The sequence below is a fragment of the Ochotona curzoniae genome, unplaced genomic scaffold (genome assembly GCF_017591425.1).
Source record: "Ochotona curzoniae isolate NIBS_2020 unplaced genomic scaffold, NIBS_Ocur_1.0 scaffold_2453, whole genome shotgun sequence".
Lineage (NCBI taxonomy): Eukaryota > Metazoa > Chordata > Mammalia > Lagomorpha > Ochotonidae > Ochotona > Ochotona curzoniae.
Window position 1 is genome coordinate 32,699,854 of NW_024467094.1, and position 14,146 is coordinate 32,713,999.

At 59.5% G+C, this 14,146-nt stretch overlaps 2 protein-coding genes across 2 annotated transcripts; both read left to right on the top strand.

Annotated features, from left to right (window-relative positions):
• The first annotated feature begins 1,223 nt into the window (after positions 1–1,223).
• On the top strand, positions 1,224–10,633 carry LOC121170141 (alpha-N-acetylglucosaminidase-like). The gene is made up of 6 exons (XM_041001098.1): positions 1,224–1,631; positions 2,170–2,317; positions 2,817–2,963; positions 3,146–3,231; positions 4,156–4,412; positions 9,177–10,633. Exons 1-6 carry the CDS (start codon positions 1,255–1,257, stop codon positions 10,385–10,387), a joined length of 2,226 nt encoding a protein of 741 aa, XP_040857032.1. The 5' UTR covers positions 1,224–1,254; the 3' UTR covers positions 10,388–10,633.
• Positions 10,634–10,764: 131 nt separating this feature from the next.
• Positions 10,765–12,795, top strand: LOC121170384 (estradiol 17-beta-dehydrogenase 1-like). The gene is made up of 6 exons (XM_041001524.1): positions 10,765–11,275; positions 11,362–11,529; positions 11,634–11,813; positions 11,921–12,014; positions 12,307–12,484; positions 12,580–12,795. Exons 1-6 carry the CDS (start codon positions 10,822–10,824, stop codon positions 12,793–12,795), a joined length of 1,290 nt encoding a protein of 429 aa, XP_040857458.1. The 5' UTR covers positions 10,765–10,821.
• The last annotated feature ends 1,351 nt before the right edge of the window (positions 12,796–14,146 follow it).

A 14,146-nucleotide genomic window follows, 5' to 3' on the forward strand; every position in this document is an offset into this window, starting at 1 on the left:
CCTGCCCCGACCTCAGCTCCTGCGGGCCCAACCCCATCCTGTGCCCAGCCCGGTGACGCAGTTGGGTACACACTTCCTTACAGGGCACCCAGATCTCGGGTCCCCCTCCTGTCTTACCAGAACTCTCAGCCATTTCTTTGTCCCTCTTTCCTTTGCATTCTTGCTCACCTGACAACACAGCCTCACATCTAGGGCCAGGATGCAGCTTCCTGCCCTCATGCAGCCATGTGGGCAACAGGGAGGGGGCTCCTGGTTCCTGATTTCAGTCTGTCCCAGGCCTGACCAAGGCAGCATTTGGGGAATGAAACAAGAGATGAAATCAGCCTCTCTTTCTCTCTCTCTCTCTCTCTCTCTCTCTCTCTCTCTCTCTCACACACACACCCTGCCTCCAAATGGATAGATAAATCTTCATAAATAAAGAGCCCACTACTCTCTCCCCCACCGGCCACAGCTGGCTACAGTCAGCCATGCCTTGCACAGACAGGCAGCTGGACGAGTCCCAGGGCCTGGAACTCAGTGATGTGCAGCTCTGCTGGAAGTCCCATACTCCCGGCCCAGCACTGCCCTCCCATCTGCTAGCAGACACATACACCCTACACACACATTCCCTGTCCTATCACTCTTATCCCCCAGCCCTCAGCATGATGACTGCTGCCCTGAGCTGTGAGCCCTGGCACTGTGGGGTGGAGTGCCCTCACCAGGCTCCTGCCCGGTTCTGGGTCACTTAGCTCCTCCAACACTCCCAGCACTGGGCCTCGGGGTCTTTTTCTCCCTCCCACTCCTTCCAGCAGGTTCCAGTTCATCCCAGGATTCCTCTTGGAAGCATGGGACTGGGGGGCCTTAGCACACCCTTGCAGCCTCGCAGCCGTATGAGGGTTTGCTTCCTGCAGACCAGCGCGGTGGCCAGCTGTGCCCATGGGAAGTCAACCCCAAAGTCGTATTTCTTTGACAGGTGGATGGATGGCAGGAGCAGGCTCTGCGCGTGAGAACACACCGCCCCCCAGCTGGCCAGCGGGTCCCCGCCGTCTGTGGGGGTCTCCGACGTTGCTGGGGTCTCGAGCTCGGCCACCACGTAAGGTCAGAAGACGCCCCGAGGGCGCAGTCCGAGACCCGGAAGTCCAGGCGCCCCACCGCAGCAGCCGCTAGGCTCTCGCGTCCACGTGACCCGAGGTGCGCAGCTGATTGGGCGCGTCCCTCCAAGTCCCGGATCCCAGATTGGCAGGTGGTGGGCGTGGCCAGCCCCGGGCGGACACCATGCCGGCGGCGACGGTGGCCACAGCTCTGGGGTTGCTGCTGTTGGCCGGGGGCTCGGCCGGCGATGAGGCCCGGGAGGCGGCGGCCGTGCGGGCGCTCGCTGCCCGGCTGCTGGGGCCCGAGCGGGCGGCCGAGTTCGTGGTGTCGGTGGAGCGCGCACTGGCGGCCGAGTCCGGCTTGGACACTTACAGGCTGAGCGGCGGCGGCGGGGCGCCCGTGCGGGTGTGCGGCTCCAGCGGCGTGGCTGCGGCCGCCGGGCTGCACCGCTACCTGCGCGACTTCTGCGGCTGCCACGTGGCCTGGTCCGGCTCGCAGCTGCACCTGCCGCGCCCGCTGCCCGCGGTGCCCGAGGAGCTGACGGAGGCCACGCCCCACAGGTATCGCACCCGCCAGGCTGCCAGGCCCTCGCTGCTCCCGGCGGCCACCTCCAGCTTCCAGGGGTCCCCGCCGCGCTCCTGCCTAGGCTGGAGGCCTGCGAAGCCCGCGCTGTCCTCGCCATGCAGCAAGTTCGCCTCCCAAGTTCGGCTCTGCCTTTGACACCGGACGCCTGGCGGCCCATCGAGAAAGTGGCAGTAGCGATGTCCGTGTCCCACCAAGCAGGTTGTGAGAGTGTGCACGGTGACGCCCAGTGCACTTGCACTCCGTTGCTCTCCCAACCTCTCTTTAAAACTGCCTGCCTGTCCCCCTCCCCACAGAAAGCAAAGCATCACGCATCAGAGCCCGCGTTAGAATGCGGGACAGTGGCACCCTGCCCTCGCCCTGTGGTCCGGGGAGGGAGCACTTCCCAGAGCAGGGGCTCTGACACGTCGCAGGCAAATGGAATATGCACAGATGCTTAAGTTTCAGCTCATTGAGGAGGGGCAGGACCCCCCCCCCCCCGGCACTCGTCCTCAGCCCCCCTACCCGTGCCTACAGGTACCGCTATTACCAGAATGTGTGCACGCAAAGCTACTCGTTCGTGTGGTGGGACTGGGCCCGCTGGGAGCAGGAGATCGACTGGATGGCCCTGAATGGCATCAACCTGGCGCTGGCCTGGAGCGGCCAGGAGGCCATCTGGCAGCAGGTGTGTGCCCACCCCAACAGCACACTGAAGCCTGGGGGTGTCTGTGGCCTGCACGTGGGCTCCAGCCCTCTCAAATGGAAGCTTCTATCCCTAAACACAGCCACAGGCTCACCAACACTGGGCGGAGGGGAGGTAGGGGGAGACTGCTTCCTCCTGGTCACCCCAGCACAGCTCATCACCTGACCCTGCCCACTGTGGCATTCCCCGCAGCCTTCATGCCCTCCCTCCCTGGGAGCCCACCTGTGCTCTGACTGATCCTGGGGTTGCCCCAGCTCCCTCTTCTGTGCAGGCGGCCTTGACTGTGCAGCTCCCCCAACCCCTCCCTGTGTCCCACCTCCTCCACACACAGCTCACCTGAGCCAGGAGTTTCTCCCCGCCCTTTGGCAGTGGGCGCTTGGCGGGTAGGAGCTGACTTTTTGTCTCAGCGCCAAATACAGAGAAGGTGAGAATGAATCCGTGAAAAGTGTGTTTCTATGTGTGGCTGTCCCTGTCCCCTCAGGTATACCTGGGCCTGGGTCTGACCCAGTCGGAGGTTGATGAATACTTCACGGGTCCCGCCTTCCTGGCCTGGGGGCGCATGGGCAACCTGCACACGTGGGGCGGGCCCCTGCCCGCCTCCTGGCACCTCAAGCAGCTTTACCTGCAGGTAAGACTACGGGGAGAAAGAGGGACGGCCAGGGAGTGGGGTGCTCCCCAGCCTTGGGCACCAGCCTTGGGGCTCCCAGGGGGACCATGCGGATGCTGCGGGCAGCCCTGGTGGGGTCCCGTCTGCCCGCCCACCGGGAGGCCATGGTAGCAGCGTTCATCAGCTCCCTGCTGTTGCCGCAGCACCGCATCCTGGAGCGCATGCGCTCATTCGGCATGACCGCGGTGCTGCCTGCCTTCGCCGGGCACGTCCCCAAGGCCATCACCAGGTGAGAGCCGCCCTCGTCCGCCACTCAGCTCGGGCTGGGAATTCTTTATGTCCTGAAAGATGTGACACAAAGACTGTGGCTCCAGTCCTCTCCCATCTTCTCCCTTTCCTCCCTAACTCCTTCCTGCACTGCTCTCTCCCTGTTCCTTTCACTGTATGCCTATCTCTGTGTCTATCTCTGTCCCATGTGTCTCTGTGCCTGTCTCTATCTTTATCTCTATCTGTATCTCTAACCCTAACCCTCACCCTACCAATCTCTGCATCTGTGTTGACCTTGGCTAAAGGTCAGAACATGACAGCGCCCTCATGTGGCAGCATAGTAGGACTGCCCCCTCAGTCCTCTGCTATCCCCGGCCGCCCCCACCCCCATCTCTTGGGACCAGGGGAGATCTCCCCTCACCCCAGGGATCCTGCCACTTCCCTTGGCGGCCTCCTCTGTGCAGGTCTGCCATGGAAGGGGGCTGCGTTGACAGTGGCTCACAGTGCAGTGACAAGGGCAGGACTGTGCAGAAAGGGCTCTGATCTGTGGTGAGCCACATGCTTCCTCCAACAGTGGGAACAAGGGTGGAGAGGCTAGTGAAGCTTGGAGGATGTTGAAGAGGAGCTGGGGGACACCTTGTATGCAAAGGCCTGGGGGTCCAGGCAGCTGGGGATGCCTAGAACTGACACTGCTCTCCCCATGGGGGCTGAATCAGCAAGCCTGGGGGGAAAGAGGCTGTGGGTCAGATGAGTAACAGATCCCCCTGGAAGTCAGGTGACATCAGGAGCTGGCCCTGGCCTGGGGGAGGCGGGGAGGAAGATGCTGACTCAGAGAGCCTGGGGGCTGGGGGATGATTGTGGGCGAGGTGAGTAACAGGCCTTGTGGAAGTCATGGGGTGCTTGCTGGTCTTCAGCAATACCTGAGCTCTGGCTCCCCTCTCCCCAGGGTGTTCCCTCAGGTCAATGTCACCCAGCTAGGCAGCTGGGGGCACTTCAACTGTTCCTACTCCTGCCCCTTCCTGCTGGCGCCGGGGGACCCCCTGTTCCCCATCATCGGGAGCCTCTTCCTTCGGGAGCTGACCCGAGAGTTTGGCAGCGACCATGTCTATGGAGCCGACACATTCAATGAGATGCAGCCCCCCTCGTCAGAGCCCTCCTACCTGGCTGCGGTTACGGCTGCCGTCTTTGAGGCCATGACTGCAGGTACAGTGCCTGGGGTGGGAAGGAGTTGTCCATACCACTGCCCCCCCTAAGGGACTGGGACCGCTAGCCCCCTCCCCTTGGCCATCATGGAAGCAGCCACATTCAGTTTGCAGCAAGAATTGGGGGCGGCGCATATGGACATGGATGAGGCAAGCAGGGACAAAGCCCAGCGTGATTGTTAGCCGGCTGGCTGACCTAGTTAGACAAATAACCCTTGTCCCTTTTTCTATCTGTTGCTTCATCTATAACCTGGGCTGCATCCCAGGGAGCGTGACGCCCTGCCCAGCCAAGGGTCATCAAGCGTGAGCCCTTGAAGGTCTCATACAGCCTTTCGCCTGGCTGCCGACTGAGGCAGGGATGCAGACCAGAGTCTAGGAGCTGTGCCCGCAGCCAGTGGGTGCCTGGCCCGCCAGGCCTCCTACCTGCCCCTCCAGGGTCAGGAGGGATGGGCCCCTGGCCAGAATGCCTTCTTAGTCCACCAGGAAGTGGGCAGCTGGAGCTCCAGAAACCTCGAGGAAGATCAGGGTGACTTCCTGAGAGTGGGGGCAGATGTGGATCCATGAGGGTGCCCCATGGGGTTGGTCCTAGCTGGCAGGCATGGGGGCCAGCTGCTTTCCTAGGGGAACATGAAGGACCGGAGCCCACTTTGGGCTGTTTGCCCTTTGGCCTTCCCAGGTTTGACCTTGGGAACATGTTGATTTTCCTGGAAGGTTTTGGTTTACTCATGTTTTCTCACCCGGGTTAGTCATTTCTGAAGTAGTTTTGTTTTACATCATCCATCCTTGGGGCATTCCTGATCCTTACGGAATGCCTCTCCTACTAGTGGGTCTTCCCAGGTTACATCCAGGATAGGAAAACAAATACTTCTTTAATTTCTGTGATTCTTGGAGACAGATGTTTCTCCCGGTGTAACCGAATTGTATTTTCTTGTTTCAGATCACAACTATTTCTTGAAATTATTTATTTATTTATTTGGGAGGCAGAGTTACAGGGAGAGAATGACTCTTCCACTCTTTGATTCGCTCCCCAAATGGCTGAGATGGCCAGGGCTGGGTCAGGCTGAAGGCAGGAGCTTCCTCCAGGTCTCCCATGGGGGTGGCAGAGACCCAAGTACTTGGATCATCTCCTGCTGCTTTCCCAGGCCAAGCATGGAGCTGGATGGGAAGTGGAGCAGCCAGGACACAAGCCAGTGCCTAGAAGGGATGCTGGTGCAGCAGGCAGTGGCTTCACCCACTGCATCACAAGGCTTCTATGGCTCCCAAATCCCACTGTAAAAGCAGATAAGACTTCAGCTCAGCTTGGCACAAACTCTGGGGACTTAGACGCAGTCCTGCAAAGCCCAGACCTCTACTTGCACCTCCCAGCTCTCTCCACCTTGGCCCAGTGACTCCTCCCTGAGCCACTAATGCTGTTCAGAGGCAGTGACAACAGTGACTCCACTCCTCAGCACCCAGTTTCTGTATTAGTCTGTCATGCAGCCAGAGGCTGGGGGCTTTATGAAAGAAATTGACTCGTTTCTTTTTTTTGTTTTTTCCAAAATTTTTTTTCCTTTTAAATATTTTTTACATAGTTGCACACCCATGTGGGTCATCAGTTAGGGTAGGGAGGATCAGGTAGGGAGGGAGGTAGGTGGGGCACATGTTTCAGGTTTGTTTATTTTTTCTCCTGTATCTGCAGGGGAGGAGAGGAAAGGGGCCACTCTTGCTGCCAAACAGTGTCAGCATCCGGGGATGGGGGACTCTCATTTGATGACGTCTTAGAAACCCCAATGTGGGGAAGATTGTTCTGAAGGTGTTACTTGAGTGGTTTTGATAGATCTGAGAAGTCGTTGCTTTCGCTGCTCCAGGGTGGAGGAAGTTGACACCTTAAGTGCATCCACAGACGCAGAAACATGTTGCAAAGCTTAGTCCAACCTGTTCTGCTTTCCATCCTCTGGCAAGGCAGTCACCATCCCCTGCTGGCCTCGATGAGCTGGCCATCACATCCCCGTGTGCATCTAGGTGTGCTGTCCGCTGCACTGGCATCAGCAACTGAGGAGGCGCAGTCCTGATACGTGTACTGCAAGGTTGAACATCAGATCCTGTGATTTTTTTTCCTGTGGCCAGCATCTGAGTCCAGCGATTTAGTCAAGGAGTCTTCCAAGAAACCTCATCTGGGGTGACCTCAGACTTGATTCTGTGTGTGTCAGGCTGTACAGGTTCATGTGCAGTCTGTCACCTGCACCAGCCAGTGCCCATACTGGTGGATGCAGCTGACTAGTCAGTTCTGACCAGCCCTATATGTCTCACATGAACTGATGGAAACTACAGCCTAGCCCAACCTGGTCCACCCTTAGCCCCAGCTCTCACAGTCACCAGTGGGAGCTGCAGCCAGCAGGGAAGTCCCCAAAGTTCCCCTACCTGGCCCATCCCCAAACCCAGGTCTTGCACATGCTGGCAGGTGCTTCATTCCAGCCTGGCATGGCCCAGCTGCAGCCTCAGCTCTCTCTGGTGGGTGTTGTAGTCTAGCCTAGCCAGGTGTAACCCACTTTGTCCTGGCTCTTGTGTGTGCCAGTGGGTGCTAAGGCTGACCTAGCTTGGCCTACCTTCAGCCCCAGCTCCCATGCTCCCTAGGGGAATTACTCAAATTCCCCTACCAGGCCTGCTGCCAGTCCCAGATCTCATGAGAGCCAGCAGGAGCAACAGCCCTTGCTTGGCATGGGCTGCCCTCAGTCCTATCCCTTGCACGTGCCAGCAGTGCTACAGCCTGGCACCGCCCAGCCTCTCCCCAGCTCCAACCTCTCCCCAGCCCCAGCCTCTCCCCAGCCCCAGCCTCTCCCCAGCCCCAGCCTCTCCCCAGTCCCAGCTCCCATGAGTGTTAGGTAGATTCCTGTTAGGTGAGTCCTATGGTCCAGCCTGCCTCGGCCCTATAACCACCCCCAGCTCTCTGCATGAACCAGTGGGTATTGCAGTCCCACAGAGGGGAGCGCGCAAGTCTCTTACAGAAGTCTGCACCCAGATCCAGTTGTCTTACATTCTAGTGGGTGCTACAGACCAACCTGACATGGCCTACCCCCTGCGCTTGACACTCACCAGGAGGTACCACAGCTTAGCCCAGCCAGGCACGCCCCTGACCCCCAGCTTTTGTATGCACCATAGGGTGGCAGGCAATACCATTTAGGCCAGCTCAGGTTTCCCACATGTCTGGGTGCCTTGGCCTGACTCAGAAATGCCCTCTAGTTCCCCCCACCTCTAAACCACTCTATCTCAGCTCTCTTGCCTACCTGCAAATGCAGTGGCCTGGTCCGTAGAAGATTCCAGAAGCCATTCCTTCCCTGTCAATCCTGCCCTGAGCTACTCCCACTCCAATACGTCCCCAGACCCCCTTCCCTAAGTAATGTATAGCCTTACCCCGCCCCCAACCTGAGGGCTGTGTTTACTGCCTTTCTTGACTTACCTAAACAAACAAACAAACAAACAAAAAACAACACCAACCAAAGAATAAGCAAGTAGGCTGGCACACTGGCCTAGTTAACACAAATTTGGCCCTGATAGCCAGCTCCTGGTTGCCTTTCTCCCAGCAGTGTAGCACTTGCCCAGGTTCAAGGAAACCAGGCAGTTGAACAAGCTCACTTCAGCTTAAGGTCCAGTTCCAAGGGCAGGTCCATCTCGGGCAATGGTCCTCCTGCTGACAGAGTTGTGCAGGGGTGCAGGGCATCCCCCAGCCCCTGGCAGAAGACAGGGAGTATGCACAGTGTCTTCTTTGCTATCTTCTTAGGGAGCCACTGAGATTCCCCCTTGACCTTGGCCTAGTCCCAGCCACCTCCCAGAGGCCTCCTCTATGAACACTAGGCAGATTCAGCTTCTACCCTGCTGAGACCTCACAGGGGGGCTCAGGTTCATCACACATGCGCTGGCCAACACACTCGAACCCTAGCAGGGTCAGACATACAGATTCCTGGGCCTCACCCTGAATTTCTGCAGTCAGAAGGGCCAGCAGCTGGGGACCCAGAGTCTGTGCTTCTATAAGCTCCCTGGTCATCCTGGTGGTCACACTACTTAGCTGGCGCTGACCCAGAGCTGGGGTTCCACGCTGCAATAAGCAAGGCTGGAAGACAGGCGCTGGAAGAATGAGAGCACACGAAGTAATTTTAGCAAAGCGAGTAGCCAGGGTCCCAGGCCTAGAGGCACCAGGGCCAGCAGCCCATCCCACCCTGCCATGCCGTATTTATTGACCACATAGCAACGTTAGCTGATGATTGCAACTTTTGAGGCAGGACATCAGATAGAAAGTTTTTCCACTATGTTTGTTTCCCCGTACCTTAAAGACCAATCTGTTGCATACAAGGTGGTATACAATAGTGTTTCCCGGCTCCTGAAAACACCCACCTAAAGTATGGATGCTGGTGGCTGTCTCACTTTCCATCAAAGAACTGTAGTCGTGGTTTTCCAAGGAGACAAAAGCCTCCGATGCCGGGCAGGCAGTGTGTCTAGCTCTGGCTTCTCTGTGGCTTGCGCTCAGACACCAGTTGTCAGCTTGTGGGTTTCCAAGGCCACGGGTTATAACAATTGCTGTAAGGTCCCTGACAGGGTCAGAGTAGCACAGAGCAAGTGCCTGAAGAGCAAGCCCATAACGAAAGGGGTGGGGCTTGCTTGGGGAGGCTCTGTGTGACCCAATGGACCCGAGGAAGGGAGGCAGGAGGGAGTGGGGGACTTGTTTGCATCCGTAGGCAGGCCCCTCTCTTCTCATCACCCTCTTCTGTCCCTCCCTCCCACCCCACTGCAGTGGATCCTGAAGCTGTGTGGCTGCTCCAAGGCTGGCTTTTCCAGCACCAGCCCCAGTTCTGGGGGCCCTCCCAGCTCAAGGCGGTGCTGAGGGCTGTGCCCCGTGGCCGCCTCCTGGTGCTGGATCTGTTCGCTGAGAACCAACCCGTGTATAGCCGCAGTGACTCCTTCCAGGGTCAGCCCTTCATCTGGTGCATGCTCCACAACTTCGGGGGCAACCATGGCCTGTTTGGGGCTCTGGGAGCTGTGAATCAAGGCCCCGCTGCTGCTCGCCGCTTCCCCAACTCCACCATGGTCGGCACGGGCATCGCGCCTGAGGGTATCGGCCAGAATGAGGTGGTCTATGCCCTCATGGCTGAGCTGGGCTGGAGGAAGGACCCAGTGCAGGACCTTGAGGCGTGGGTGACAGGCTGGGCCAGGCGGCGGTACGGGGCCTCCCAGCCCGGCGCAGAGGCTGCCTGGAGGTTGCTGCTGCACAGCGTGTACAACTGCTCTGGCGACACCTGCCGGGGACATAACCACAGCCCACTGGTCAGGCGGCCTTCCCTCCAGATGAACACCACTACCTGGTATAACCGCTCAGATGTGTTTAAGGCCTGGCACCTGCTGCTCACGGCTGCCCCAGCCCTGGCCGCCAGCCCTGCCTTCCGCTACGACCTGCTGGACATCACTCGGCAGGCGCTGCAGGAGCTGGTCAGTGTATACTACGAGAAGGCCAGGACCGCCTACCTGGCTAAGGAGCTGGTGCCCCTGCTGAGAGCTGGGGGCATTCTGGCCTACGAACTCCTGCCTGCCCTGGACAAGGTGCTGGCCACAGACAGCCGCTTTCTGCTGGGCAGCTGGCTGCAGCAGGCCAGGGCTGCAGCGAGCAGCAAGGCGGAGGCCCAGTTGTATGAGCAGAACAGCCGCTACCAGCTGACCCTGTGGGGACCAGAGGGCAACATCTTGGACTATGCCAACAAGCAGCTGGCTGGGCTGGTGGCCGACTACTATACCCCACGTTGGCATCTCTTTATGGAGGCCCTGGTCAAGAGCCTGGCCCAGGGCACCCCTTTCCAACAGCGTGCCTTTGACAAACTCGTCTTCCAGGCGGAGCTGGCCTTCGTTCTTGGCTCCCAGCAGTATCCCACTATGCCCCAAGGTGATACAGTCGAACTGGCCAAGAGAATCTTCCTTAAATATTGTCCCCAGGAGGCAGTTGCCTCATCGTGAGACAGATGAACCACCCGTGAGCTGCATTCTCAAACTCCAGGCGGAAGCTGATTTCCCGGAATCTGGAACTAGACTGACACCAAGTGTATAGCCTGCCCCAGCCCACCCCCAGCTCACTGGAGACCGGGAGAAGGACCTGTGGTGGGGTCCAGCACAAAGGGTTGACAGGGAAAAGAAGCACATGCCTTTCAGCACCCCAAAGCTGGGTCGTGTGCCATTTTCTGTTTAATAAACAGATGAGCCAGTCTTTGTTGTGGTGAGGTCACCCAGAGGTGGGTGGGAGGAGGACTTGAGGGTGCAGCAGGGACCCTGGTGTGAGGGCCAGGGAGGAGGGACCCTGGTGTGAGGGCCAGGGAGGAGGGACCCTGGTGTGAGGGCCAGGTCTCCTCAGCCCTTGCCTCAGCGTCACTGTATTTATTATCTCCAAAGCACTGATGTTTCCAGGAAGCTTTGGTAACTGTCACTCCCCCCCACACGCACCAGCTAAGATCTGTCCCCAGGGAGTTGGGGAGGTGCTGGGTGCCCCCAGGGTACCCACACGTAATTGCACAGCTGTTCCTGCAGCTGGAAACAGTGGCATTCCCCTGCAGCCACCTCATTCCGGACCGGAGCTACAGAGCTGCCCGCAGAGGGGCTGGGGTGGAGTGGGTGCTCGGCTAGGCCTTGAGATTGCCCTGCAGACACAACAAGGGGTGGGGTCCCCACAGGCACGGGGAGGGGCAAAGTCCTTGAAAAGCTGCCCTCCTCCCCACCGGCTCTGCCCTCCCCCAGTGCTCCTGAGCCGCTGCACCATGGACCACACAGTGGTGCTCATTACCGGCTGCTCCTCTGGCATCGGCCTGCACCTGGCCGTGCGCCTGGCCGCCGACCCATCCCAGAGATTCAAAGGTACAGAGGGGGACAGGGCAGAAAGAAGAGCCAGAGCCCCTGGGGGGAGGTGAGATCCTCAGGACTACCTTCTCTCACACTTCCAGTGTACGCCACGCTGAGAGATCTGTCAGCGCAGGGCCCGCTGCTGGAGGCAGCCCAGGCCCGCGGGTGTCCGCCTGGCTCCCTGGAGATATTGCAACTGGACGTAAGGGATTCAGACTCTGTAGCTGCAGCCCGGGCACATGTGACCGAAGGCCGCGTGGATGTGTTGGGTGAGCCTTCCTTACCCTGTGTCGTAGCCATAGGGGCCCTAGCCAGCGGGCTGTGCCTATGAGCCTTGGGTGAGGTGGTTGGGGTCTGGCCCCTCTTGCTGCAGTGTGTAACGCCGGCCGTGGAGTGCTTGGGCCACTGGAGGCGCACTCGGTGGACACCGTGGCCTCCATACTGGACGTGAACGTGGTGGGGATGGTGCGGACACTGCAGGCCTTCCTGCCAGACATGAAGCGGCGAGGCTCAGGGCGTGTGTTGGTGACCGGCAGCATGGGGGGCTTGATGGGTGAGCCGGGATAAGCTGGAGCGCAGGGGTGGGGCTTGGGGGCAGGCGCCACCTGTTACTGGAGGTTCCCTTCTTGCACCGGTCTTTCCAACCACGTCCTCTTCAAGGGCTGCCCTTCAATGATGTCTACTGCGCCAGCAAGTTCGCGATTGAAGGTTTATGCGAGAGTCTGGCGGTTCTGCTGCCACACTTCGGGGTCCAGTGAGTCGCTTCCCAAGCCCTGTGAGCCCCCGGGGACTCCCAAACGTGTGTCCTACTGGACAGGCCGCTCTCTCGAACGGGATCCTGGTCCTGGGTCAAGCGTGGGTGCCAGGCACCGTGCAGGACACTTGACTGGCGCACATCGTGTTGCGCCCATGCGCGGTGCCTGCCACGGGGGAAGGCGTGGGTTGGTTACGGCCAGGTGAGTGGCCCTAGGTCTCGCAGCTGCTGCCAGGGCCCGCAAGTCCCAAGTCCCACCACCGGTGCGCACTGACCCCCTCCCCGTCCTCAGCTTGAGCCTCATCGAGTGTGGCCCTGTGCACACCGCTTTCCTGGAGAAGCTGGAAGGCGGCCCCGGCGGTTCCCTGGAACGCGCGGACGCCCAGACCCGCCAGCTCTACTCTCTTTATGAACGCCACAGCCAGGAGGTCTTCCGCGAGATGGGGCAGGACCCCGAGGAGGTGACGGAGGTGGGTGCTGGGCCTGGGAGTCCGGGCCGGGGGAGAGGGGGCGCGGGCGGTTTGTGGCGCATCCTGGACCGGCGCTGCTCCCGCCGCCACTGCAGGTCTTCCTCACTGCGCTGAGCGCCCCAGAGCCTGCCCTGCGCTACTTCAGCACCAACCGCTTCCTGCCCCTGACACGGCTGCGTCTGGACGATCCCAGCGGCGACAACTATGTCGCCGCAATGCACCGCGTGGTGTTCGCGGATCAGTGCGCCTGGTCTATGGCCCAAGGACCCGGGAGGCATGAGCCCGGCGCCGCTGCTGCCATCCCACAATAAAGACTTGGCTTGCTGTGCTCTCCTTTGCTTCTCAGTGTGCAATCCCACGCATGGGGCAGGGTGGCAGCTGCCCCTGTTACGCCTGCACGGAAACAGAAGCAGAGACAGAGGACAGAGCCAGCCCAGGGTCCGGGCTTCAGCAGCCCACAGCGCGGAGTCTGGTGGACTTGTTGGGGGAGAACAAGCCATAATGTCCTAACTGATCTGTACTATCCATTTTCTTATCTGTAAAATGGGCCCAAAGCTAGTCATAAACTGTAGTGAAAATGAAGCAAGAGAAGGCCTGAAAGGGGTTAGGAGAGAGGCGTCCATTTGTAATTGGAGAGGGGAGAGACACAGAGCGCTCACTCCCTTCAGCTGGTTCACTTTCCCAGATGTTCTCAATAGCCTGGGCCGGACTGGCAGAAGCTGGGAGCTCAAAACCAGTGGGGTCCTGCCTAAGGCTGCCGGGATCTGGTTGGCAGGAAGCAGGAGTCTGGAGCAGAGCTGCGGGCCAGGCTGGATTACCCCTCGGTCTGTCCTGTGGCAGGACTGGTTGATCCGGGTCTGCAGATAGGGTACAGCCCAGCTCCTAAGTTCCTAAGGGTCTGGGGGCGGGGCAGAGGGCAGGTGGAGGCCAATTGAGGAGGATGCAGGTGCGCAGGCGTGCCCCAGGAAAGGATGATTGGAGGTGGGGATTGGACCGGGCGGTACCGCCTCCCAGGAGGGGTAGGACGAGGGTGTATGGTGTGAGGCAGTGTGGCTGTGGAGCAGCTGGGGAGTGGAAGTGGAGAGAACCCTTCTGTAGTCTTGGGGCTTTGTGGGGTGTCTGGGAAGGGGGGCACTGAGTCCACACCTGTATCCACTAGAGGGTCTTGTCTGGGCCTTTGCCCCAGGGGAGGACCTCACAGTTGCCCTGCCACCTGGGCCGCCCTGTCCTGCTGGCCCAGGTGATCTGCGGTCTGCAGAGCATGAGGAAGAGGAGAGACCTGGGGGATGTGGAATTCTGAATGCGCCCCACCCATGCCTCGCACCTCTCTGTATGGACCAGAGACCAAGTGTGACCCCACTCTTGCATATACTCATCCTCTCAAAGATTTATCCACTTTTTTTTTAAAGATTTATTTTTATTATTTTTTCATTGGAAAGGCAGATATACAGAGAGGAGAGACAGAGAGGAAGATCCTCCGTCCGATGATTCACTCCCCAAGTGAGCGCAACGGCCGACGCTATGCCGATCCGAAGCCAGGAGCCTCCTCCCGGTCTCCCACACAGGTGCAGGATCCCAAGGCTTTGGGCCGTCCTCGACTGCTCTCCCGGGCCACAAGCAGGGAGCTGGAAGGGAAGTAGGGCTGCCGGGATTAGAACCGGT